Source organism: Pseudorasbora parva, chromosome 1, assembly GCF_024679245.1.
Source record: "Pseudorasbora parva isolate DD20220531a chromosome 1, ASM2467924v1, whole genome shotgun sequence".
Classification (NCBI taxonomy): Eukaryota; Metazoa; Chordata; class Actinopteri; order Cypriniformes; family Gobionidae; genus Pseudorasbora; species Pseudorasbora parva.
The window spans coordinates 1731688-1758214 of record NC_090172.1 but is presented as its reverse complement, the minus strand read 5'-3'; the positions used below and the strand labels follow the sequence as shown (position 1 = coordinate 1758214).

At 43.3% G+C, this 26527-nt stretch overlaps 1 protein-coding gene across 1 annotated transcript; it reads right to left on the bottom strand.

Annotated features, from left to right (window-relative positions):
• LOC137082414 (polyunsaturated fatty acid 5-lipoxygenase-like) lies at positions 1-26527 on the bottom strand. Its single transcript, XM_067447715.1, has 14 exons — positions 26279-26527; positions 22195-22387; positions 21961-22039; positions 15527-15646; positions 15286-15395; positions 14947-15119; positions 14643-14774; positions 14312-14515; positions 11506-11592; positions 10858-11027; positions 7513-7625; positions 7265-7365; positions 7005-7175; positions 1-244 (listed from the first exon to the last, which is right to left on the bottom strand). The coding sequence occupies exons 1-14, from the start codon at positions 26525-26527 to the stop codon at positions 65-67; spliced, it is 2082 nt and encodes a 693-aa protein (XP_067303816.1). The 3' UTR covers positions 1-64.

The window sequence follows — 26527 nt, the reverse complement described above, 5'->3', positions numbered from 1 at the left end:
AAGAGCTGTTCTTCTGTTGTTCTATGTCAAGCACACATTGGCCATGAACACTACAAGTATTTTCTCAAATTGCAGCGCTGTTGGGGATTTTGTCTGGGGACAAATAACAATACTCCATTGTTAATCCCTCATTCCGGCTCTTGATGATGTTGGTCACCTCATCTAGTTTCTTGAGGAACGTCTTTATGGCTTCCTTCACTGGTTGCTCTGTGAAGAACATATCTGGATACATGCCTAAGTAAAGCTGGGAAAGAAAAAAGTTTTTCAGAGAAAATTACATCTTTCTGTTAACATGGTAAACTGACCCTTCTTTAAGTTCTGTCCCCTTGGTTAATGTCATTCACTCAGACAAGCTTATAAAACATCCCAGGACAGATTTGGGGATTTTCAGAGAAATATGCTCTTGATGTGGGGAAAAAAATGAATCGGTATTAATCTCGGATTTACGTGTGACATTGCAAAGCATTTTTATTTGCAGTGTTTCTTTAAAGAACTTGTAAAATAGGCATTAACATGATTAAGGCCTGTAGATCAGCAGATACTACAAATCAGAATCAGTGCAAGTGCTTTTTACAGTCAGCTGAACAAAGAATAGCCTCACATGATAGCGATTACTAGCCTAAAAGCCAGACCCACATCAAGATGTTTGGTCTGGAAACTCACCATTGACGGCTCAATCCGAGGGGCGGATAAATGGTTGTCTTTCAAACTCCCGATAGGATAGCACGCGATAGGATAGCGCTACACCAACCAGAGCAACGAAGGTGAAACAGAGCTTGTTGGTAGATTAAACATTCGCCGTATCCGGTCGGCTAAACTCCGAACACATCTTCCCTTTTTAAGAATGACCTCAGTGCCGTTCTTTGAACTTTTCTCAGAGAAAAGCTGAACTTTTCAGCAGAGTCGTGGTCAAAGCTGATTCGAAAGACCACTGTTCGCCAGTTTATGTTTACTAGAAGCACGCAAACGCAACTTGCCCGTCGTCATTATGGCCCCGCCCACCGACTCTATACACGATGTGTTTGGCCCGGCAAGCGTTTGGGGATTGGGGGGATTACAGCTCAGAAGGGTATTGAGAGTTGCTAGACGACACTCGCGGCAGATTAGATTTGCTGCCGCTAGGATGCGTCTAGATTTCTAGGCTAAGCAATTACAGCACTGTAAAAAATAATAGTCATATTTTTCCATTACTTTAATTAATCGAAATAATTTAAATTCAGCTTAATTTTATAAGTTGTACAAGATCCAACTCAATTTAAGTCAAGATTTTAAATAATGAGTTGAAATGACTTGTTTTTAAGGTGGCAGTTTGTAACAGTGAGCTGATAACATTTGTTCCCTTTTTTTTGGGAACTCAAGCTGCATCGAAACGCTGTGAGAACGCCTCTGCGTGAATGCGTCGTGAAGCGCGTGTAGAACCAATCCATCGGAAGATCGATCGATCGTCGGCGTGATGACATCATCGACCAGAAACTATAAAGCGTCCGCGAACACAAACAGGAACTAGCTTCTGTGCCTTCAGTAAGCGATCTGTGTGAACCTGTCTGTCTATTTGGTGTTTTTGTCTGTCATTAGAGAGAATTTTCCACCCTTTTGTTAAATATAATCAATATATTTACAAAAAAAGAGAAAATAGAAGATCATGGCGAGTGAAAATAAGCAGTTTAAGAGGTGTGTTCATCCCTGCCCACGCTACATCACGGGTGGGGATACACACAATCTATGTGTGATCTGCTTGGGAGCGCAGCATGCCCAGGCAGCCCTCGAGGGGGCTGCTTGCGAGCACTGTGAAAAGCTTCCCCTGAGAACGCTGCGCTCCCGCTGGGCACTCTTCGAGGAGGGTGCCTTGGCTCGTGTTCCCCGCGGCTCGGGTCCCGCTGCTGCCAAGGCAGAGCGGAGGCTTCAGTCGTGGGGTTCACAATTGGACCTTGCAGAGGGGTTTGAGACGGGCTCTGCCTTATCTTAGCCCTCACCTGCACTGTCCAGCACCTCGTCTCGGGGCTTGGAAGACCGCCCTGCGGTTTCTTCCCCCCTGAGCGAGGCGCCGGTGCTCCAACTATCCAGCTCTGAGGAGGTGGACGTTGAGAGCATCGCGACTGAAGACTCGCCACTTCAGTCCCCTGCTAGTGAGGAGCTAGTTGAGGTGCTCACGAGAGCGGTGGCCAGATTAAATATCAAGTGGCCCACCGAGAGAGCTGAAGCCGGCAGAAAGAGGCAGAGTAAGCTCGATGAAAGATTCCTGCCCTTTCGTGCAGCGGAGCCTCAACGTCGGGGCCTGCCGTTCTTTCACGATCTGCACACCGAGGTGGCTAGATCGTGGAAGAGACCGGCATCATACCGTGTTTTCAGCCCGCAAACGTCGACCTATAGTAATATCATTGGGCTGAAGCACTATGGTTATGGGGCAATGCCAAAGGTTGAAGAGATGCTCGCGAGCCATCTCTCGCCTTCCTCGGCATTGTCCCTAAAGGCCCCGACTTTGCCCACCAAGCCATTAAAGACAACATCGGCGTTGGTGGGCAAAGCGTACTCGGCGGCAGGTCAGGCCGCTGCGTGCCTGCATACTATGGCCATCATGCAGGCATATCAAGCTGACCTGCTTAGGGACCTGGATGGTCGTGATGAGGTGGGGGGTGGTATAATTAATGAACTGAGCCTGGTGGCCACGGAGAGGCACCTTTGGTTAAACCCCACCGAAATCGAGAAGAAGGAGAAGAGCTTTTTGCTCGATCCGCCGCTGTCCCCTGCGGGCCTCTTCGGTGACGCGGTCCAATCCGTCACCGAGAGGTTCCAGGAGTCTAAGAAACAGGCAGTGGCGCTTAAACAGTTTCTCCCTCTCCAGATCCAGGTCCCTGGGGCTGCTGCAGAAAAGCAGCAGCCTAAGCCGAGTACAAGCTCCTCCTACAGGGCACAACAAAAGCAGAGCGTCACTACCCGAACTCCCCCTCAGCACGGGGAGGAGGGGCGGCGCTCTCAGGCGAGGCCTTCGAGGGGCAGGGCTGATTTGAAGACAGTCCTGATCGCCTAGAAGGCCTCGTCAAAGCGTTCCTGACGACAGAAGCGTCAGGACGCTGAGGGTGGTTCCCCCCGCAGGAAAACAGTGTTTACCTCAGCCTACGGTACCCTTTGTCCTGCGGCACCCTCTGAGGGCCGCGCTGCCAACCCCGCTGCAACGCCAGGGCGCAGACGGTCCCCGCGGGCCACCCGAGGGTGGTCCGCTCCCCCTATCGGGGGGCTCCCGAGCAGTCAAGTCAGTTGTTCCCTGCCGGTCCGCCGCTTCAGGGCGCTGTGCTTGCTGTTCAAAGTACACCAGAGGCCAGCCTCGAGAGATAGTCGAAAGGGGGTACGCCATTCAATTCAAAAGGTGGCAACCTCCTTTCAGCGGTGTCCTACCCACAGAGGTGGGTCCGGAGCAGGCTCTGATAATGGCACAGGAAGTAGGGACACTCCTGCGAAAGGGGGCTATAGAAAGGGTTCCTCCTCCCGGCAGGGAGTCAGGGTTTTACAGTCGTTACTTCATCGTGCCGAAGAAGGATGGGGGGTTGCGCCCAATATTAGATCTGCGCTTATTAAATCGCTCTGTGGCAAAGCTAAAATTCAACATGCTCACACTCAGACAGATTGTATCGCAGATCAAGTTGGAGGATTGGTTTGTGACCATAGACCTCAAAGATGCGTATTTCCATGTCTCCATCCTTCCACATCACAGGAAGTTTCTGAGGTTTGCCTTCGGGGGAGAGGCATACCAATATCGAGTACTTCCCTTCGGTCTAGCACTGTCACCCCGCACATTCACCAAATGTGTGGATGCAGCTCTGGCGCCGTTGCGTCTGCAGGGCATCCGCATACTAAATTATATCGACGACTGGTTGATCTTAGCTCACACCGAGCAGAAGGCGGTTCAGCATCGAGATGCTGGTCTCGCACACATGTCGAAATTGGGGTTGAGGCTGAACGCCAAGAAGAGTGTGCCTTCTCCGGCTCAGAGAACCACTTTTTTAGGCCTGAACTGGGACTCTGTAATTATGCGGGCGCAATTATCGCCGATACTCATAGCATCGATCCTGGCAGCAGTCAAAGAACCGAAGCTAGACTGTGCCGTCACTGTGAAACAGTTCCAGAAACTGCTAGGTCTCATGGCAGCTGCGTCCAACGTGATACCTTTTGGCCTGCTGAACATGAGACCGCTACAGTGGTGGCTCAGAACAAAAGGGTTCTCCCCGAGGGGAAATCCACTCCGCACGATCAAAGTCACGCGGCGATGCCTTCGTGCTCTGGTCATGTGGAAAGATCCCGGGTTTCTATCCCAGGGACCCGTGCTGGGAGCTCATGTTCGTCATGTAACGCTAACGACAGATGCTTCCCTCACGGGGTGGGGTGCGACCATGAGTGGCCGTTTATCCCAGGGTCTATGGCAGGAACACCAGCGGCTATGGCACATAAATCGGCTAGAGATGCTCGCTGTGTTTCTTGCATTGAAACAGTTTCTGCCTGACCTCAGGGGCCATCATGTATAAGTCAGGACAGACAACACATCAGTGGTCGCCTACATAAATCATCAGGGGGGTCTGAGGTCCCGTCCCTTATACAAACTGTCACGTCAGATCCTCCTGTGGGCCCAAGGGAAACTGCTTTCCATCAGGGGAGTTTACATCCCAGGGGTCCTAAATCAGGAAGCAGACATCCTGTCGAGGCAGGGGCCGAGGCCCGGGGAATGGAGACTCCACCCCGAGGTGGTGGAGCTCCTATGGCAAAGATTCGGGAAAACAGAGATATACCTGTTTGCTTCGGCAGAGAATTCTCACTGTCCTCAGTGGTTCGTTCTGTCACATCCAGCCCCACTGGGGTTGGACGCCATGGTACAGGAGTGGCCGAGGCTGCCCCTGTACGCATTTCCCCCGATTGTCTTGCTTCCAGGAGTTCTGGAGAGGGTACGCCGGGACGGGGCCCAGGTACTTCTAGTGGCTCCGTACTGGCCGACCAGAATATGGTTTTTGGACCTAATATCTCTCCTGGAAGGCTCTCCGATGGAGATTCCGACCAGGAGGGATCTCCTCTCTCAGGCGGGTGGGAGATTCCTGCATCCTCGCCCAGAGTTATGGAAACTGTGCGCCTGGCCTCTGAGGGGGCCAGGCTCATAGAGGAGGGTCTCTCGGCCGAGGTCGTAGAGACCATCCTTCACTCCAGAGCTCCGTCCACGAGGTAACTGTATGCTCTGAAATGGAGACTATTCTCAGGATGGTGCAGAGAACGCCAGTTGGACACAGTTAACTGCCCGGTTGGTACAGTGCTGGAGTTCCTGCAGACAAGGTTCTCGGCAGGGTTGACCCCCTCCACAATAAAGGTGTACGTGGCAGCCTTAGCTGCCCTTCCACACTCCTTTGGGTGGAGTGTCTCTGGGAAGAGACAGTGGGAAGATAAAGTGTGGGAAGAGAAGTGTCTCTGTAAAGGCTTTCCTTCACCCCAGACCAGGTTACATCCCCAAGGTTCCTACGAGCCCACGGGGCCTCATTACTCTTCAAGCCTTCTGTCCTCCTCCATTTATGACGTCAGACCAGGAAAGACTAAATCTGCTGTGCCCGGTTAGGGCGTTAGACGCATATGTCCACAGAGCTGCCCTGTGGAGGAAATCTGATCAGCTTTTCATCTGTTTTGGAGCCCAGAAAAAGGGGGCTCCCGTGTCCAAGCAGAGAATGAGCAAGTGGGTGGTCGAGGCCATTTCACTTGCTTATGAGGCGGCCGGACAGCCGTCTCCTCTGGCTGTCCGGGCGCATTCTACCAGGGGTATGGCTGCTTCTAAAGCACTTTTGTCGGGGGCTTCCCTCCAAGATATTTGTAATGTGGCAGGCTGGTCTTCGGCGCTTACCTTCGTAAGATTCTACGAGTTAGATGTTGCATCTACAGTTGGGGCGCAGGTGCTATCGTAGTCGTGTGCGCTACGTCTGCACACATACGACGCACTTGGTCCTATGGCGATGTAGGTATAAGCGTTCTCACAGTGTTTCGACGCAGCTCGAGTTCCTAGAAAGGGAACATCTCGGTTACGCATGTAACCCTAGTTCCCTGAGGGAACGAGACGCTGCGTCACCCGGCCATACTCCCGGCATGCACGTGATCACTTACTTCAGGCTTTTCCAGAAGCTAGTTCCTGTTTGTTTTCGCGGACGCTTTTTAAGTTTCCGGTCGATGACGTCATCACGCCGACGATCGATAGATCTTCCGATGGATTGGTTCTACGCGCGCTTCACGGCGCATTCACGCAGAGGCGTTCTCACAGCGTTTCGACGCAGCGTCTCCTTCCCTCAGGAAACTAGGGTTACATACGTAACCGAGACGTTTGATCCCCTCTATGACCTTAATCAAAACTTAATTTATTGCACTAATTAATCTGTTATACTTGCTCCAGCAACAATGTTGTCCTAAATTTCTAAAGAATTTCTTTAAGATAAATGATCTCTTCTAGTACTTTTAGATAATTTAGTTTAAAACTATCCACCATAATTTATACACTTTGGATTCCTTATTCAACACTGTTTTAAATTTATAAAGTGTGAATGTGTCACTTAATATTACTAGTACTGGTAGAGATTTCATACTGTTGTTTGCTGCCATCTTCTTTACATGCACACTAAAATTGTTATTACTACAATTCATACTGGACTATAACAGAACAGAGCTCCTAATATTTAGTATTTTAAATATGTAACACCATTAAATGAATAGAAAAATATTCTGTTACTCCCCAAATATGACTGCAACTTAGTGAAGAGTCAGTTTAATTGATTGCAATACCTGATTGACAATATTTGTGTGTTGGCAGTGCTGTAGAACTCATATACTGTAGCAAGTAAACAATCAACAACAACAACAAAAGAAAAACATATTTGGCTTATTTATTTTTACTCAAACCTTGATGCTCTGTACTCAAGTAACAGGTTAATTCTTTTTCGCATTGATTTAGACTAGACTGCTGCCACATTCTCTATCTAAATCAAACATCAAACCTCGTTCTTCTGGAATCGACTGAGGGTCCAAACTGTTGCTAGAACCTTGCTGGAACATTCACGGTCAGGCAGACTCTCCATAATGTACTTCATATCCACTTGACCCTTCTGTTCGGGAGGCGGCTTCCGCATTGTGCAAGGACTGTTGGGGATGCAGGCATACCAGTCAAACTGGAACATAAAGATTTAATTACAGATATTATCTAGAATTTTGCCTAGCAATTTTTAACACTCTTGTCAGTGAAAGTGTGTAATCTCACCTGTCCAAAGTTGACTGCAGCATGTTGTGCTGAAGCTGTGAATATCACAACAGTCAGGTACTCAGCCAAGTGTGCTCGAGTCTTCAGAGACTTGGGAAACTCTATAAACAGTGGCGGTATACATTAACCTTGTGCACACATGTAAAGGTGACTTGATGGACACAAAGATGCATATAAAAGAATGCAAACAATCAAGCTTGCTTACACGGACTAGCAATGACATTTTGATAAATTGAACCGGCACTCACTTTTTGGATTATTCATGCCAAGGTGAGAATCCTTAACAAATTCTTGAATCTCCTCATCTTTTTTAACTGCCTCATCGCTGTCATAGTAGATCTCGACCACAGTAGAAACAAAACTACAGGGAGATCAATAAGATGACACATTTTGACCAATCACGGAAAGTTTTGGTTCTGGGGCATTTTGAGATATTCACAGATTCTGAAAGTATAGTCTCCAAGCTTTCCAACGATGTATAACACATGGGAATCTGATAAAATTTAGAGAAGTTGTGGCTACGTGAAGGTAGGCATTTAAAAAAGTTTAAACTGGAGAAAATGGCCTCTAAAGATTGTGCAGTTCTCACCTGCTCTCACCAGCTGGGAGCGACAATAGAGCTAATTTACATCTCATTTAGACAAGCCATACCCCCTGTAAAGCTGCATGGTTGCATAGCAATGACAGACGCAACAGGAAATATAATTTTTTTTTTTTTTTTTGCAAGTCCTTGTCAAAAAATCCTATTGGAATTTCACTTCATCCTGTAGGATCTTATTGGATTCTTAGAATCCTTTTGGACATTCTGATTTATTTTAAAAGAATTTCACTTAGTCCTGTGATATTTGTATTATTAATTAATTAAGAGTCACCCTGTACATTTTTTACCCTTATTCATTTTTTGAGTTACCCTGAAATGAAAATAAAGTCACCCTGCTGTCTTTTTTGGACATCATAAGCTGAAATAAAAAAAAAAAAGTCCTGTATGCGCTCCTGTATGGCTGCAAATTGCAGTGAAATCCAGCCTTAAACTTTACAAAAATGATAATAAAAAATAAAAAACAGTATCACGCAATGATACAGGGAGATGCGCTTCACATATGGAACGTGTTCAGGAGGAAAATCACTCGGTCCAGATGCTCTATTCATGTTCCGTGTGAACGCAGCATAAGGTTTTGCCAGAAAGAAACTAATATTCAGTCAAAATACTGAGCTTGGCCGTTACTCTGTGCACACTCCTGTGAGCTGCGCATGAGCGTCAGCATATTACTATAACTCGCACTGTCATGGTGTGCTTATCCTCAAAATTGTGCGTGTGTGAGACACAGACTCAATAGAAACAAACTATAATGAGGTACCTCCTGAGGCGAATGCTTTGTACTGGTTGTCATGACAATATTGCGTGAGCGGTACGATGACGGCTAGCGCACACATTCAGAGGAACACGCGCAGAGTAATGGCCGAGTATTTCGACTTAATAACACGGTTTCTTTCTCGCAAAACCTTATAGTATGCCTCTGAACACTTTCTATATATGGCGCGCGTCTCCCTGTATCGTTGCGTGATACTGTTGTATCCTTTTTGTAAAGTTTTAGAATGGTCTCGTCTAGCCAATCACCAGCATTATTGTATGGAGGAGCACGTGCAGGACGCTTTTTCAAAATTTCAAAAAAGATATCAGATATCTTACAGTCAGGGCTTGACATTAACACCCGCCAACCCGCCAAATGCGGGTAGATTTCAGCTGTGGCGGGTACGGCAGCCACTCCCACTAGCCACTTTGGCGGGTTGAATATAATTTTCAGCCAAATGAAATGCCAAGACCGTCGTATCACAAAATTAGCTACAATTTAACTACAATTCTTTATCGATTAACTATAGGCGAGATAGGAGGAATCGCGCTGAATGACATTCAACAAAAGCGCTCTCTCTCTCTCTCTCTCTCTCTCTCTCTCTCTCTCTCTCTCTCTCTCTCTCTCTCTCATGTGCTTTCTGTCATACGCGCTATCAGTAAGTTCTCCTTGCTCCGGAATATTCAAATACACGCTCACACAGATGTCAAACTGCAAAATGTCCATCGCATGGAGTATCGCATGAACACAGTCGGTAATGGCTTAACTGTGCGTAAACAGGTGGGTAATAACTGGATATGTGTCAGAATATTACGTCCATGCATTCAGCAGCCCAATTAAAGACCTGTCTGTCATAAATTTTAGCTAATCAAAAAACGATGTTAAATAAATTTATACATATTGAATAATATATATTAGTAACTGAATTTTTATTTTAGTTTTATTTACTATTGTTTTTGTAATTTGCCTATTTGTTGTTGTTGTTTTTTTTATATAGCCTAACTAAAATAACTCATACAGTGCTCGACATTAACGCTTGTCCGGGAGAAGTGGATTTTTTGAAGGGACAAGTGAAAGATAATTTTACTTACCCGACGGACAAGAGCCTGATTAAAACAAAAAAAATAACTAGTCAATCACCAAAATGCAAGAATGATTGTGCATTAATTAAGTGGAAGTGGCGATTGATAGTGGATAATAATGTATAATGAACTGCGCGCTGTTGACGCTCGTGCAGCCTCTCGAGGAGAATTCACAACACTTGAGGGAAAGCTGTTTTTCTGAATACCATCATGACTGAAAATTACAAGTAATAATAAATTACAAGTAATAAACAAGTAATAATAAACAAGTAATTAACATTCACTTACTTTTAGGGAACATTTGTTCCCTATCAGGGAACTCGAGCTGCGTCGAAACCCTGTGAGAACGCCTCTGCGTGATTGCGTCATGAAGCGCATGTCGAATCAGTCCAATCGGAAGATGGAACGTCATAGGTGGGTGACGTCATAGACCGGAAACTATAAAGCACCCGCGAACACAAACAGAAACTAGCTTCTGTGCTTTCAGTAAACGATCTGTGTGAATCTGTCTGTCAAAATTTGTTTTTTTGTCTGTCCTTAGTGAATGCTAGGCAGGAGTTTTCTACCTTTAAACATAAAAGAAAAAAAGAAATAAATGACGAGTGAACAGCAATTCACTAGATGTGTTCATCCCTGCCCTTGTCTCATCACGGGTGGGGATACACATTCTATGTGCGTTGTCTGTTTGGGAGTGCAGCATGGAGTGAGCGGCTTCCATTGAGAACGCTGCGCTCCTGCCGGGCACTTTTCGAGGAGGGTGCCTCGGCTCGCGTTCCCCACGGCTCGGGTCCCACTGCTGCCGAGGCAGAGCGGCGGCTTCAGTCGTGGGGTTCGCAAATGGATCTCACAGAGGGGTTTGAGACAGGCCCAGCCTTATCTCAGCCTTCACCTGTGAGATCCAGTGCCTCGTCTCGAGGTTTGGAAGCCCACCCTGCGGTTTCTTCCTCCCCGGGCGGGGCACCGGTGTGCCAACTATCCAGCTCTGAGGAGGTGAACGCTGAGAGCATCGCAACTGAAGATTTATATCCAATATCCTTTGGCTCATTTTGGTTACCACTTGGAGGTGATTGGGCTCCAAGGCGAGACCCCAATATGTCAGAATTGACATAACATTAAACGTGACTGACTGAATGGGAACTGTTACTACCCTACTACATACCAGTGTATTGTCTCCCAGATCTTCATGCCGTCATCTCTATAGTAGTACTTAGGCACATCTTCCATTCCTCTAGCTTTTATGGCCTCAGGAAAGCAAAGGGATTTGTAGGTTAAAGTCTTCATGGCACGTTCCATAATTTCCTCTATCCCAGATCCACTGACGCTGCTAAACTTTGGATACCAAGAATTCAGTTAATCTTTTGCCTACATTTTTTTTTCAGAATTAACTGTAGAAACTTATTTAGCCTACTCAAGTGACCATCTAGGAGGGATTGTGGGTAAGGTTTTCTTCTGGTGTTTTTTTTTTTTACATTTGCATACACTGTAAAACAAATTTTAACCTGGTTGCCTTTAAATTTTGAGTTAATTGAAATAAAAAAAATGTAGTTGATACGATGAAGGAAATTGTTTTAATAAATAGAAACTCAAAATATTATGTTTAATATGAATAAAATAAGTTGTTTACAAAATCTTTTAATAATATTTATCTTTTATAATATTTATCTTTTAATAATATTAATCTTTAAACCTCTATCAAGGAAAGAAATGATCAAAATAAGGACAAAATATTCAAATATGAATAGAATTGCTTTAGATTTAAGCAAGATGCTGTTTATGTGTGGATGTATTAAATTAGGTTTAAAGCTACCTTGCTGAAGACCCCGTTTTCACCGATGAGGATTTCACGGGCCGATGCATTGATTGCAGTTGTGAAACGAACATGAGGTTTCAGTAACTGTAAAAAGCAAATTGTGCATTTAAAAATATGTGCATTAAATCATGATAATGTATTTAAAAGCATAACCTGAAACAGAAAATAGTGGTTCCCTTTCAAGGGCACTTGTGCTGCATCAAAGCGCTGCGGGAACATCTCTGCGTGATTGTGTCGTGAAGCACGTGTTATGACCTGTGTCTTGTACTTGTATTAACACTTATACAAATACAAATTCTTGTAATAACATGTAAAATCAGTCCAAAATCACCTGAAATCAGGTGGGCGATGTCATTGACCAGGAAACTATAAAGCACCCCTGAATCAAACAATGTCAGCTTCTGTTGTCTTCAGCAAGCGCTCTGTGTGAAACTGTTGTTGTTTGTCCAAAAAGAACAAGCATAATATATATATATATATATATATATATATATATATATATATATATATATATATATATATATATATATATAGACAGGAGTATAATGGCGAGCAAAAAGCAATTTGGATTGTGAGTTCCTCTCTACCCTTGATTCATTATGAGTGGGGATACACACGAGCCAGCCCACCCTCCTGGCCCTAAATAAAAGGGGGCCCATGGACGATCCAGAAGCATTCTTAGACCTCTTTGAAAAACTGCAGAAGCCAGTGGGTGGGCACAGGACCAATGAACGCTCCAGATTCCAGCCCGGAGTTTACAGGGGGCTCGTGAGGTTTACAGGGGGCTCGTGAGGTTTACAGGGGGCTCGTGAGGTCCACCCAGGGGGGCGTAGCCTAGCCCCCAGGGGACCAATGGCGCTCCCTCTTCCCCGCTCTCTCCACACCCATCACCGAGCCCACTTACTACCACTGGGGTGGCGGGTAGGTCTGGGCCGGCCTGTTGGTGTTGCCAGGACCCGGAGCATTTCATTGACAGGTGTCTGAAGATGGAGGTGGTGACAATGATTGTTCCGGATGTCCCACAGGCTGCCCCCGGTCTGGCTGGCTGGAACCAAATACCTGTGAGTATTAAGGGGGGTACCTATCAGGCGTTGGTGGATTCAGGTTGTAACCAAACCTCAATTCACCAAAGCCTGATTCAACCTGATTCAGTCATTGGATACAAGCCGCATGGTCCAGGTACGGTGTGTGCACGGGGACGTGTTGAAATATCCGCTAATGTTGGTGATAATTCAATTTATGGGACAAAAGCACAAGCTAAAGGTGGCCATTAATCCATACCTCCGACATCCGCTGATTTTGGGAAGCAAAACAGGCCTGACCGGCCACTATATTTTCCATATTTTGCTATTATAAATGATCAGTTGTATAGTGACCCAAGACACTCGATCAAAGCAAAATACAACCCAGTTCTTAATACCAAAAAGCTGCCAGGAAAAACTTTTCCAGGCGGCTCATTCTAACCCCATCGTAGGTTATTTAGGACAGGGAACCACACTAAATCGTCTAATGGCCCGTTTCTTTTGGCCGGGCATTCACGAGAATGTGCGCAGGTGGTGAACGTTTTGTCGTGAATGTCAGCTGGTAAATCCACCAGTCGCCCCAAAAGCACCTTTCTGCCCCCTTCCGTTAATGCAGGTCCCCTTCGAGAGCATTGGTATGGACCTCATCGGACCATTGGAATGATCCACACGGGGGCATCGCTCTGCATTAGGGATAGTGGACATAAGTAGATCAAGTTCAAATGATTATCACCTGTGTCTTGTTCCAGTAATGGGCGTGGAGATGGCATAAAATCAGCTCAAGGAGCACATTCAGGGAGAGAGACCGGCAGGAGACTCGGAAGCTGTGGGAGAAGCTACAGTGCGCTCTGGAGATTTATTGAAAGTGTTGGCGTATTGAGAAACGCTACGAAGCGTCTTGTTGTTTTGTTTGTTTTGTTTAGAAATAAACACTAACCGAGTCTCCTGAAAGCCGACCGTGTCTTCTTCCTTCCTTTCCGAACTGACTTTTGTTACAACGGGAAAATTCATTTTTTGGCTGGGAAGCGTTTTCTCACAAATAATGGAGAATTCCGTGTTTGGTGGGGAAAGAGTTAAGGATTCAAGACCTTTCAACTCAGAGTATGAATAATTCTAGAGCTTTACTCTTTCGGGGGTATCTCTTCAAGAAGTGTGCAATGCGGGCGGGGTGGTCCTCACCGCATACTTTTGTAAAGTTTTATAACATGGATGCGGCTTCGACTCCGGGATCTAAGATTTCACACAGGCATGCACTTGGTATTATGGCGGCGTGGTTATAGTGCTTTGATGCAGTGCGAGTTCCCTTGAAAGGGAACGTCTCAGGTTATGTATGTAACGATGGTTCCCTGAGAGGAAACGAGACGATGCGTCGCTTTGCCATAATCCCAACATGCTTGTGACCATATTGCTTCGACATTTTAGAAGCTGACATTGTTTGGTTCGGGGGGGCTTTATAGTTTCCCTGTAAATGACTTCACCCACCTGTGACATACCGTCATGCCAATGGACTGATTTCACATGTGCTTCACGACGCAATCATGCAGAGGCGTTCCAGCAGTGCTTTGACTTCAGCGTCTCGTTCTCTCTCAGGAAACATGGTTGCATACGTAACCCGAGACGTTTCTATGTCATTCCATGGAGGTTTTGGGTTAATATTAAACCATCATTAAAAAAGGGAAGGATATCAAGTAACCCTTCATTAATAAATTGACACATGAAACCATAATCTTCATTTTAGCACTAAATCTAAATATCATGACAGTGCATTGAAAGACGGGTACCTTGTATACAGGATGGACTTCAGAGAGCTGTCTGTACATGGCCATTTCAAAAACCTCTGATATCAGATGTGTTTTGAGAAGGTGTGTGACCAACTGGTGTACAATGAAGTCGGCAGATTTCACCCACATCTTGGCAAGCATCCAGTCATATTCATTATCACTTGGGAGAAAGATTGGGCTCCTTTCCCCTGGGTTTTGACTGAGCTGATACAGACATAATAAAGCAAAGCAGAACATTTTAACTTCAGTGAGTAAATTCACAAAAAAAAGTACTTTTATTTTTGTTGTATAATTTTTGTTATATTCTTTTGATTCTATATGGTACAGATACCTGAATTGCAATCGGCACAATTTGGTCCAATCTGTTCTTGTACAGCAGGCAGATGGGTGCAGCCAAATAGCGCTGAGGGCTGGATGCCACTCCATTCAGTATTTTATAATCCGCTATGAAGATGTTTCCTGCCTATAAACAAGTGTGCACAGGTGTATAGTTTAGAACAAATGGTGTGTAGGTTAAAGTGACACTGATTATAAATTATAAATTAAATTATGTGAAAGATGTCACATTACAGGCAAATAAGTCTTAGATTTGATAACTGACCAAATCAAGTGATTTATATCTAAATGTTTCTGACCTTTAATTCCACTTGTAGTGTGACATCTCTCTTCAGAAAGCCCTCCACCATCTCATTTGTGACTGGAAATGTTTTTGGAAGTTCCTCACACTTCCTGATCATGACAGGATTGCAGCCATTCAAAAACTGATAGCCAAACATGTAATCCTTATTCCAGTCTTGCATCACGGTCTCTGTTCAGATTTAAAATGGGAAATTTTTTGTCAACCATCACAGGATTTACAGCTATGAAAATATTGTCTCTACATTGTTGGTTTCTCCACAGAAATTGTTTTTGGATATATAATGTAGAAACAAACAAAAATATACATTCTTGACAAAATGAGAAATAATCCAAACCTAGTACTGTGTTCTTGATATTAAAATGTTCCAAAATCTTTTCAAAATCTGCCAGGTCTATCCAGGAATTAATGGAATCTTTATTTTTGTCAATAAATAATTCCTCATTCCTGAAACAGAATGCATAGAGTTTAATTATAGACATGACCACTATTTGCAGAATTTCACTGAGGAAAACTGAGGAAAAATTAAGAATCGAATCAGCAAGGACTGTGGCTGTGACACATTCCCCCAAACTTACGCTTTCTTGGAATTCAGAGCAAAGTCTGACTTTTTTTCTTCATCAAACTGAACTTCACTAGGAAGTTCGTTCATTTTGGCATCTATGCCCTTAGGGAAGCCAGGACGCCACTCCTTCCATCTTCAACAAGAAAATTGACAACATTTACTTGCACAGTTACACTTTAACATTTATTTATCAAACATAACGATTATAAGTACGTTTTTGGTTGCCTTGTTTTGTTTTCTTCTTCACAAAACATGGATTGCAATGAATTAATCAATCAATAAAATGTTTTATGTTTTACCAGTGACCTGTTTTGAGGAGGGCTCTAAAAATTGTCAGCACTGCCAGAAAACCATTTTGTTGCTTTTCCAGAGTGATTAGTCACATGGCATTTACAGCTCATGTAACTAGTTAAAAAAGGGACCGAGTGCACAAGAAGGAAATATCCAGGACAGCATCCAGGTCAAGTCCTCCTTGTCGAAGAACAATGCAATCACTTTCTACCTCAAATAATAGTCTAAGTTTGTGGCTTAAGAACTAATGACCCATTTAGCCAGGGGCAGATTATCGAAACAGTTGCAAATACCATTAACTGAAACCTGAGTCAAAATTGCAATGGCTTGACAAAAGTCACAGAAAACACAATACAGCTGCTCATTTAAACGGTGGAAGATTTTGAGGGAAATGTTTGAGTTCCTTCCTCCAAACATGCCAAGAAGGTCTTTCTTTATAGGCAAGCTCAGTCATTTCTGCACAACTATTACTGTTGAGCTCCAAATAATAATAATATTAAGTCACTCGTAATATGTCTTTTAACACTTATGAGAATAATCCTTGCACATCATAGACTGGATGTTCTGCATAGCCAGCTGCTGTTCAATCCATGTTTGCATAGTTGCATAGTGTTAACCCTCTGGTGCTCGTTAATTTTTGACCAAATTATTTGTTTGTTTGTTTGTTTGTTTTTGTTTTTTTACTCCATCGGTATGGTCCGAAATTTTGTAAAAGTTTTTGGCACTTGCCATGTGAAAAAGAAAATCATTGACATGATTTAAAAAGGTTAAATGGTCCTGAAAAAAATTGTCACTCTTATATTCCTCGTGATCAAAAATGAGCGCATAGGGAATTAATGAGAGACAAATTTCCTCTAGTGGAAGCGTTTAGTACTGCGTCCAAACAAATTCTTACTGAAAGCAAATTTTTGGAGATTTCAACCTCAAATTTGGAACACAACTTTTTAGATTTATTGCTTTGATTTTTGTACAGTTTTAAAGTTAAACTTGTTTTGGAAATTAAAGGTGTCATATAGATATTGTGCTATTTATTTATTGTTACTTTAAACATTTTTTTTTTAAATATTGTATTACTAAATAAAAAAACAAACACACACAAAAAAAACATTATTGAGCCTAAATATAGTACATTAATTTCATTGATATAAAAAAGGGGACATTTCTGACTGCCACTCAAGGAGCAGGATTAAGCACCTATTAGATTTTATGGCCTATTTGTTTAAAGTGAATCACAGCATTTCTCATAAAATTCAAGAAATCTTGTGAGTATGATGGGGCAAGAGGGGCCAGTAGGGGGTGATGGGAAAAGTTGTTTGAGGACATACTTTAATCTTGCAAATGTGTTTGATGCAGTTGGAGTTGCAGAAATTAAAACTGTTCATAAAATTATGACCTCTTGCAGGTGAAGTGAATATCACTGATGATCTCTTCATCACGGCTCCTGTTAGTGGGTGGGATATATTAGGTAGCAAGTGAACATTGTGTCCTCAAAGTTGATGTGTTAGAAGCAGGAAAACTGGGTAAGTGTACACTCTTAGAAGAAAAGTGTCTATATAGAACCTTAAAAGTTTTTATCGGTGCTATGAATTTGGAACCCCTACAAGGTTCTATATAGAGCCCTTTTTTAATGGTTCAATCAAAAGAAGAATCATTATCATTGGTTTTGTCCTTTCCGGATTAAATATTTCATATTATTGACAAACATTTTACTGCATTATTCAGTGTATTCAAATGCATTTATGAATGAAAATGAAAAGATATGGGGGTTAGAAAATGTATATGTATCTAATTGTATGTAGTTAATCAATATCACACGAAGAGTGCCATTTCAGTTTTTCAACAGACTAATAAACAATAATTTAATTACAACTACAAAATGTTGCAGAATAGTGTAATATAAGGAATAATAGCCTAAAGAACCTTTGTGACAAAAGGGTTCTTTCTTGTCATTATAGAACCTTTTTAGCATAAACGGTTCTTTGGGGTTGAGTAAAGAAACCTATGGTTCTATACAGAGTCCCAAATGAACCCTTTTTTTTATGGCAGTTTCACACCGCAAGTGTGAGTGGTGCGTGAGTAACGCATATTTTTTGGTGCCCATGTTAACCAGGAGCAGGAGCAGTGTGTAGCAGTGAAACAGAGCCTATTTTTGCTGCACTGCTGACGCTCAATTAAAGTGAAAGCACACTTTTGATGGACAAAATAAATATGATTTCATATCAAAAGTGCTCAAAATGCACACAAGAAGCACATGTAGTGTGTTTTAACAAGAACTGGACTATGTCAGAAAAGAAAACAAAGAATAAAAAAATATCTGTAGAAGATTTACCCATTTAAACTTGTTTTAATTATTCAGTTTGGGTGAAAGTATGGTTATGATTTTAAAAAATAAAGTAAACTAGCCAGAAAAAAAAGTAAACTTTCTTTTAATTTAGTATTTAATACTCAGTGAGGTATATACAGTATAGACTCTAGCGTGGGAGCCGCTGCTGTGACGCTGTACAAACGCTTCCAGTGTGAATACTCTCGATAAAAGAGCAGTTCCTCTATCTCTGGGTCCTCAGGGGGGCTTGGAGAGTTGTCAAACGCTGGACCACACTCATCCTTCTCCTCTTTCGCCAGCAGGCAGCAGCGGATGACGCAGGGATGCATCACAGCCTCCTTGCGGACCTTCTACCCTGCGTGGAATCAGGTATGTGTTGCACAGCACATTCACACCCCACTGCGGGCCACCTCCACAAGACAGCCGCCCCAGGCCGGTGCCTGTATTCCACCTCGCTGCCCCACGGTGGGTATGCTGGTGGTCCTGATGATCCCACTTTTTCGGTCTCTGCGAGCCTGGCTAGAGCTCCCAGTCGGACCCCTCGTTCCTGTGGGCCAGAGTGCCTCTGGAAAAGGTGTCCAGGCATGGTGTGGTCTTCAACTCGCCCCCCATCTCCTCAGTCAGAAGTGTCTGAGGTCACTTCAGGCCATTCATGTCCCTGGTGGGCGCAACCGTGTGGCCGATGAGCTGTCATGAGCTGCGCTCCCGGGAGAGTGGCGACTCCACCCCCAGGTGGTCCAGCTGATTGGGTTCAGTTCGGGTGGCACATGTTAAACTGGTTGCCTCCCCAGAAACGTCCCACTGCCAGTGGTTTTATTCGCTGACCGAGGGTACACTCGGCACGGATGCACTTGCGCACAGCTGGCCCCCGGGACTGCGCAAATATGCGTTTTCCCCCAGTGAGCCTACTTGCACAGACACTGTGCAAGGTCAGGGAGGACGAGGAGCAGGCCCAGTTGGTGGCTCTGTATATTGCCCCATCGGACCTGGTTCCCAGAACTCAGGTTCCTCACGACAGTCCCTCCTTGGCCGATTCTTCTGAGGAAAGATCTTCTAACTCAGAGATGGGGCACCCTCTGGCAACTGCGTCCAGACCTCTGGAAACTTCATGTCTGGTCCCTGGACGGGAAGCAGAGTTTCTAGGTGACTTACCCCAAGAGGTAGTTAACACCATCACTTTACAAGACAGGCCTATACCTTGAAGTGGAACCTGTTCGTCGATTGGTGTTCTTCCCAGAGAAGACCCCCGAAGGTGTTAGTTTGCGTCTGTGCTTTCCTTCCTGTAGCAGGGGTTGGAGTGTAGGTTGTCACCCTCCTCCCTCAGTTACGTAGCTGCTATTTCCGCCTGTCACGACCATGTTGGATAAATTCTTTGGGAAGCACGACCTGGTCGTCAGGTTCCTTAGGGGAGCGAGACGGTTAAATCCTCCTCGACCTCCCTCCATACCCTCTTAGGATCTGGCTGGTGCTCTGAGCACTTCAGATTATCCTGTTTGAGCCCTTGCAGTCAGCAGAGCTTAAGATTCTGTCCATGAAGACTTTGCTGTTGGTTGCATTGGCCTCCATCAAGAGGGTAGGGGACCTGCAGGCACTTCGTGCCAGGACGAATCGTGCCAGGAATTTAGGCCAGGCGACGCCCACGTGGTAATGAGACCCTGGCCTGGCTACGTGCCCAAGGTTCCCACCACTCCCTTCAGGGATCAGGTGGTGAAACTTCAAGCGCTGCCCCTGGTAGGAGGCAGACCCAGCCCTAGCTTTTGCTCTGTCCTGTCCGCTCTGTGGACCTATGTGGACAGAACTCAAAGCTTCACAACCTCAGATCAGCTCTTTGTCTGTCACGGAGGCCAGCAGAAGGGAAAGGCTGTCTCCAAGCAGAGGATGGCCCACTGGATAGTGGATGCCATCTCCTGGGTTTACCAAACACAAGGTGTGCCCTGTCCGCTCAGGGTGCGAGAACACTCTACTACAAGTGTTGCATCCTCCTGGGCGCTTGCACGTGGCGCCTCGCTGTCAGACATCTTTAGAGCTGTGGGCTGGGCGACACTACACGTTCGCTAGGTTCTATAGCCTACATGTGGAGCCGGTCTCCTCCTGTGTTCTCACCTAAAACAGGTAGAAGCACTGAGGATCTGGCTCCTGTCGGCTTGCTGCGCCTCGGCACTTACATTCTTCAGAGATGAAACTCTGACTCCTCCACCGCCCTCGGTGCCGGGCGTGGCAGAGCGTCCGGCATCAGGCCTCTTGCCACTGAATCCTTGAGAACCGGTATTTGGCTTGGGCCATGTGAGCGACCCTACGGGGATCCCACATATTTTTCCATGGTTGCTCCTCCCAGAAGCCTGTGTCTTTCCCTTGGTAGAGCCCTCCCTTATCAGGGATGGAGCCTCCTCACGGCGGCGGGCTAAGACTCAGCTCTGTCTCCACATAACTCCTCTTGGTATGATGTGGTTCCACAGTGCCCCCCCCCCCCCATTAGGGCACGCTTTCCCAGTGTTATCCAATAGTCACTGAGCGGGTCATGCAGAACAGCAGTGATGGACTTCTCTTTTTGAGCCCTGTTTCATCAGGTAAGAGAGTTCAGGAGGCTCATACAGGGCACTGCAAGGGGGCACAGGCCATGGCGCTTTGGTAGGGATTCCTATTTGTCAGTACTCCGACGTGGCGTTGTGACTGACTGAATGGGAACATCTCGGTTACATATGTAACCCTCGTTTCCTGAAGGAGGGAAAGGAGACGCCATGTCCTGCCGCCATGTCATCTGTACCCTGCTGGGATGCCAATTCACCTACTCGGCTCCTCAGCAAAAGACTAATTTGATGCAAGCACCTGTGCTTCATTTATACCCGCGCTGCATGGCATGAGCAGCTGGTGCAATCATTGCATGCCAATGTGCATTGGCTCGTTTAGTTACACTCGAAGTAGACTGGCTCTCGCTAGCAAGATTCCTATTCGTTGGTACTCCGACGTGGTGTCTCCGTTCCCTCCTTCAGGGAACGAGGGATACATACGTAACCAAGATGTTACACTGACACGCAACTCGCAGACTGCTCACGTTTGTGGTGTGAAACGGCCGTAAGGATATGAGCGAGTTTGACAAGGGCCAAATTGTGGGTCAGACCTTGCCCTGCCTCCGCTGTAGACTTGCGGAACTGTCCGCTGCCCTTCACCCCTTCAGGTCTGGAGAACTTAGCCTTTCCTCAGTCGTCACATCCACCCTCAGTCACACCAGCTCGTCCTCAGACCTCAGGATCCTCAATTCCTTCTCGGGGTCGTTGCTGTTGCTGCGGCTCCATTACCGCCACCTAGGTCATCTGCGTCTTATCGCTTCCTCGGCTCTTCATCTGCACGAGGGACTCTTCTTCCAGTGACTGCCTGATCATCACCAGGATGATGTAGTGCTTAACCAATATATGCAAACCTGCCGCACCGTTTTCATGATGCCTCAAGTATCCTAGTACCGTCACATCAACCTAAATGTGTTTTGCCGTTGATTGATAATTGTCTTTGTTTTGTTACTAAAAACGATGCAGTTTGTCAGATTTAACAACAAAAAAGTTTCTTTTTTTTTTTACTCTAAAAAAATAGTCCAAATGCCTAATCAAAAAGTTTTCATACAGTATGTTTCTGGTTCAATATGTCGTTATAATATAACACACACACAGACACATAAACACACACTTTTACATTCGCTGCTATGGACCTGTGTATATGAAAAATATAATACATTTGTGACAATATAGTTATAATATTAGTGTGTCAAGCAAAAAGAACTGTATCTGGAGAGGAATATGGAACAAATTATACTGTTCAAGACTGTAATTGTTTCTTCAAACCTGAATATTTTCCGTCTAGATTCCAGTTCATTTCGTCTTTGCTCTTTAAACAATTCAGTGCCATCATGAGGCAATCGAGCTAAATAAACACACAGAGAAATACACAGCACACATTTTACACAGAGAAAGGACAGCATTTAAGACATGATTCAGTAACAACTGAACAAATAATTTTTATAATAATAATATTAATGTTGAATAACTGGATAATAAACAAAGTGATTCTGCACATACCAGTGCCTTCTCGGATAATCACTTCATTTTCGTCTTCTATCCAGCGATGACAGGGGAACTCAAAGCATTTTCCAGAGGGTGTTTTCAATGTAATATTCTCACAAAACCACGGGAAATTGAGTGGTTTCTCCTTTTCTAGTTTCACGCGGACAATGTCTTCAAGGTCCTTCACACAAATCTCGAAGGAGATCTCCTTTAACAACAACTTTTATTAGACATGCATGTAAAATGGAAAAAAAAAAAAAAAAAAAAAAAACATCTTTCCACAGACTTTGGTGAAGAGGGATTATTAAGAATTGTACCACCTTGCTGCCCAGGTGCCCATAAGGAAACAAAATTAACGTTTTTCCTTTTTTGTCATTAATTTACCATGATTGCACCATGGCAACACTGTTCCATGTATCAAAAATCATTTAGCAATTTAGCATCCTCAATGTGTTGGCATAATAGGACTTATTTAATTCTATAAACTTATAATACTGATCTACATGATAAATTAAAATAAGCTGATAACATCACTGTTTCCTCTGGAACGACTGTACAGCCAAATAAAATGTTGTTGCAATATTGTCCTGTTTAACACTGTGAAGCTGCTTTGAAACAATCGTCGGTGTAAATGCACTGTATAAAATAAAGTTGATTGATTGATTGATAATGGTGAGAATCGCATGAATTCCCTTGGAGGAGTATTTTAAGTTTAGAGCCTGCAATAATCCAAAATCCCACAATTTTTACAAAACTTCAGCCATGTTTTGACATTATTCTGACAAAGCATGAAACAATTTGGGTGAGACTATTTCAAAGTCTGATTTAAGTAACACATTCTGCTGCCAGTTGGTGGTGCCCTAATAATAATTCTTCAGGATTAATCGCCTATGGCCCACATACTTATATATATATATTAGGGCCGCGACTCGATTAAAAAAAAAAATCTAATTAATTAGAGGCTTTGTAATTAATTAATCGCATTTTAATTGCATATAAATATTTGACCTGAGAACAATGAGAAGTAATTTTTCACATGTATTTTTAGTATACCATTGAATAATGACTGAATACATAAGCTTAATCAACAAAATATTGTTTGTTTATTTATTTCAGTCCAGCAGACCAGTGCATGTTTGCCAGTTTAGCAAAAGCATTTTTGTGATATTTGAGGCTCGATGTGCTGCTGTGATACGCGAATTCCTTGTTGTATAGCTTGCACACAACCATGCTCTTGACGACGCTTCCATTCTTTCGTTTTTTAAAACAAAATTTCCCATCCACGGGGCCAAGCAAAGCGGTCTCATCAGCTTCTTCGTTCCATAGCTTCGTTCATGTTCACATGGTTCGTTGTTGTCGTGACTCCGGAGCGCTAGTTGGTGTTCCAGTATAATTGGTCCGTCGAAACTCATTCATTGAAAAACGTTCCGCGGTGCAAAAATAAGTGTGGTAAAAAGTGTTTTTTTTTTTTTGCGTAATTAATTAACGCGTTAAAGTCACGTAATTAATTAATCTTAATTAACGCGTTAAAGTCCCGGCCCTAATATATATATATACACATAGTGGCAAACAGTGATTAAGGGCCCAATCACAACAGAGGCAAAATGAGAAGATAAACAAGTATGGTTGGGCACACCAAACCAATGGCAAAATTATGTTAAATGGTTAAAAAAAACAAATAGGGTAGGTAGAGGAACCCTCTCTATAGCCTCTTTCCGTAGGAGAGTCTGCACTTCGTGAGTCATCACCAGAGCCTGCTCGGGGCCCCCCACCGTGGGCAGAACCCCGTTGAAATAAGGTGGATGACATCTGAAATGAATGGCGCACCCCTTTTTTATAAACTGCTCACCCAAACAAACAACGCACATCGAGTGTGTATCCCCGCTCGAAATGAAGCGCGAGCAGGGAGGAACACACTTTCTGAACGAGTGTTCGCTCGCCATAATCTCTCTCGTTCTGTCAGTGTGTGTGTGTATTTGTGGGAGAAAATAACAAAGTCTGAATTTAGACACAAACACAGAATGACAATGAATACACAGAGCACTTACTGAAGGCTACAGAAACTGGGGGCGTGTGTTAGCCGGCAGGCTTTATAGTTTTCGGGTCAATGACGTTACCCGCCTATGACATTCCGTCTTCCTATTGGACTGATTACATACGTGCTTCACGACGCAATCACGCAGCATCGTTCCCAAACCGGTGACGCAGCTCGAGTTCCTATGATAGGGAAAATAAAAATTTTCAAGAAAACTCAAAATGGATTAAAGCAAGTTTGGCCTCGGCGTTTGGCTTTTGACCATGGCGTCATTGGTATGATTGTTCTAATCTAGGCATGTCCTAAGGAATCTATCAAGAGCAATCTCATGATAATAGGCAAAAGTAATCAAAAGCAATTAACCCTCAAGTCATGATGGCTATGATACAAACTAATTTTGGTCTGAACATGCTAAATCGTTACTGAGATATATACTCAACAACTTCATTCATGTGTTATTCGAGAACAGTTTTAGTAATCAACTCCCATGGTTTTTTTTTTCAGCATGGTCTGAAGATGATCTGATTCGGTCATGGTGAAAATCAATGGTCTAGGAGAAGTTTAAAAAAGTAGTTTTTTTTATTGTTCTGCCGCTGTTCTTGGCTTGGTTTATGTAATCTATCATTCCACCCACCAAACTGAGCCAGTTGTCAGAAATAAAAAATTTGTTCTTGAATAAAATATTTTTGTTCCAAATAAAACATTTCTCTGATGAAAAGTGTGTTAGTAAATTAGAGCTCAAGTTAAGACAGTCTATCAATGAAAGTTGGGATGTTTCATGGGGAGTTTGGATATGTCATACATTAAAAGAAAATGAATGCCACCAATATGTAGAAAAAAACAAAGTTGAGGAAAGACATTCCATATAGAATCTGGTTTTGATAAGTATTCAAAGAGCCAACTAATTTTGAAAGTATTTTTTAGGGAATCAAAATCAATAACCACCATTATATATAAAAGATCAATATTACGGATTATATATATATATATATATATATATATATATATATATATATATATATATAGTAAAACAAATATATATCTTTATATAGTATCTTTATATAATATAATATAACATTATATATAGTCTTTATATAGTATAAAGAGATTTGTTTTTCCATAATACGTTTATAATAACCTCATTAATAAATTTACATATGGGGTTTTTAAGGAGAGACTGAGCTTTGCAAGACAAACCTTAGATATCTTGACTCACTAACATTTTTATTTTATTTCATACCTAGCAAAGTTGCAACTGTAATTGATATTGCCCTGTATCATACAACGCTGTAAACACACCCTCCACCCCTTGTGTTTGGCTTCTAGCTGGCATAAGGAAGTATTACATCAGAATCAAAATTGCAGCAGATGACACAGAAAGGGGAATCTTTAACTGATATCTTTACAGATGCTGTTGCACTGTTTTATTGTTGGCTTACTTTCTAACAACCTTGTCTTGCTTACTTAAAGGTGGAGTAAGTGATATTTGAGCCAAACCTTTAATTTGAATGTATTTTATTTTAAATTAAATGTAATCCTAATAGAAGTACATTTGTATCTGTAAAAGGTATTTGTTTTCCCCACATTAAACACCTTTCAATTAGTTCAGAGCTACAGAAATAAAATGGTTCTGAATAGTTGACTATCACCTATTTTCTGTTCTCTTATATGGGTGCACAAACAGAAAGAGAAAAACCCTGAAAAACTTAATTTACCCTTTGTGATTGGATTTTTCAGTTACATACATATGTTGTAAAACAGATCCTACATATTGTCCTATAATAAATCCGCAAGTTGTGGATGGTAAACCATAGAGATAACTTAGGACTGTCCTAGTTTATAGACAGTGAACATATCTCATTTTACCTTTTGGGGGCAGAGACTTCTGGAAGTCCTGCAAATATTGGGGTCAAGATGAACATTCGTGCCAAATTTTTAGTCATTGGGAAAAACCTTTTCTCAAATGTACAACCATTGATTGGACATTCCAATTCCATTATATATAATAAAAATAACATTAAAAATAACTCAAAATAAACATATTTAATTCTTTAAAGTTCTTACCCTTTCAGAACCCTCAAAATCACCAGGGTCGTTCACCAGGGTTTTTCCACTGCTTTGATTCTCTGAGTCTATCAGTGTCAGGGAAATGCTGTTCGTTGTCTCAGCAATCATCTGTCTACCAGCAGGTACTGCCTTGTAGGTCGGCATTGTTCCTGCTTGAAAGATGTACAATCTCTGTTTCCTCAGTTTATTCTTAGGCAACTTTATATGAAGTTCACTTCTGGCTCTACTCTCCACCTCCTTTGACAT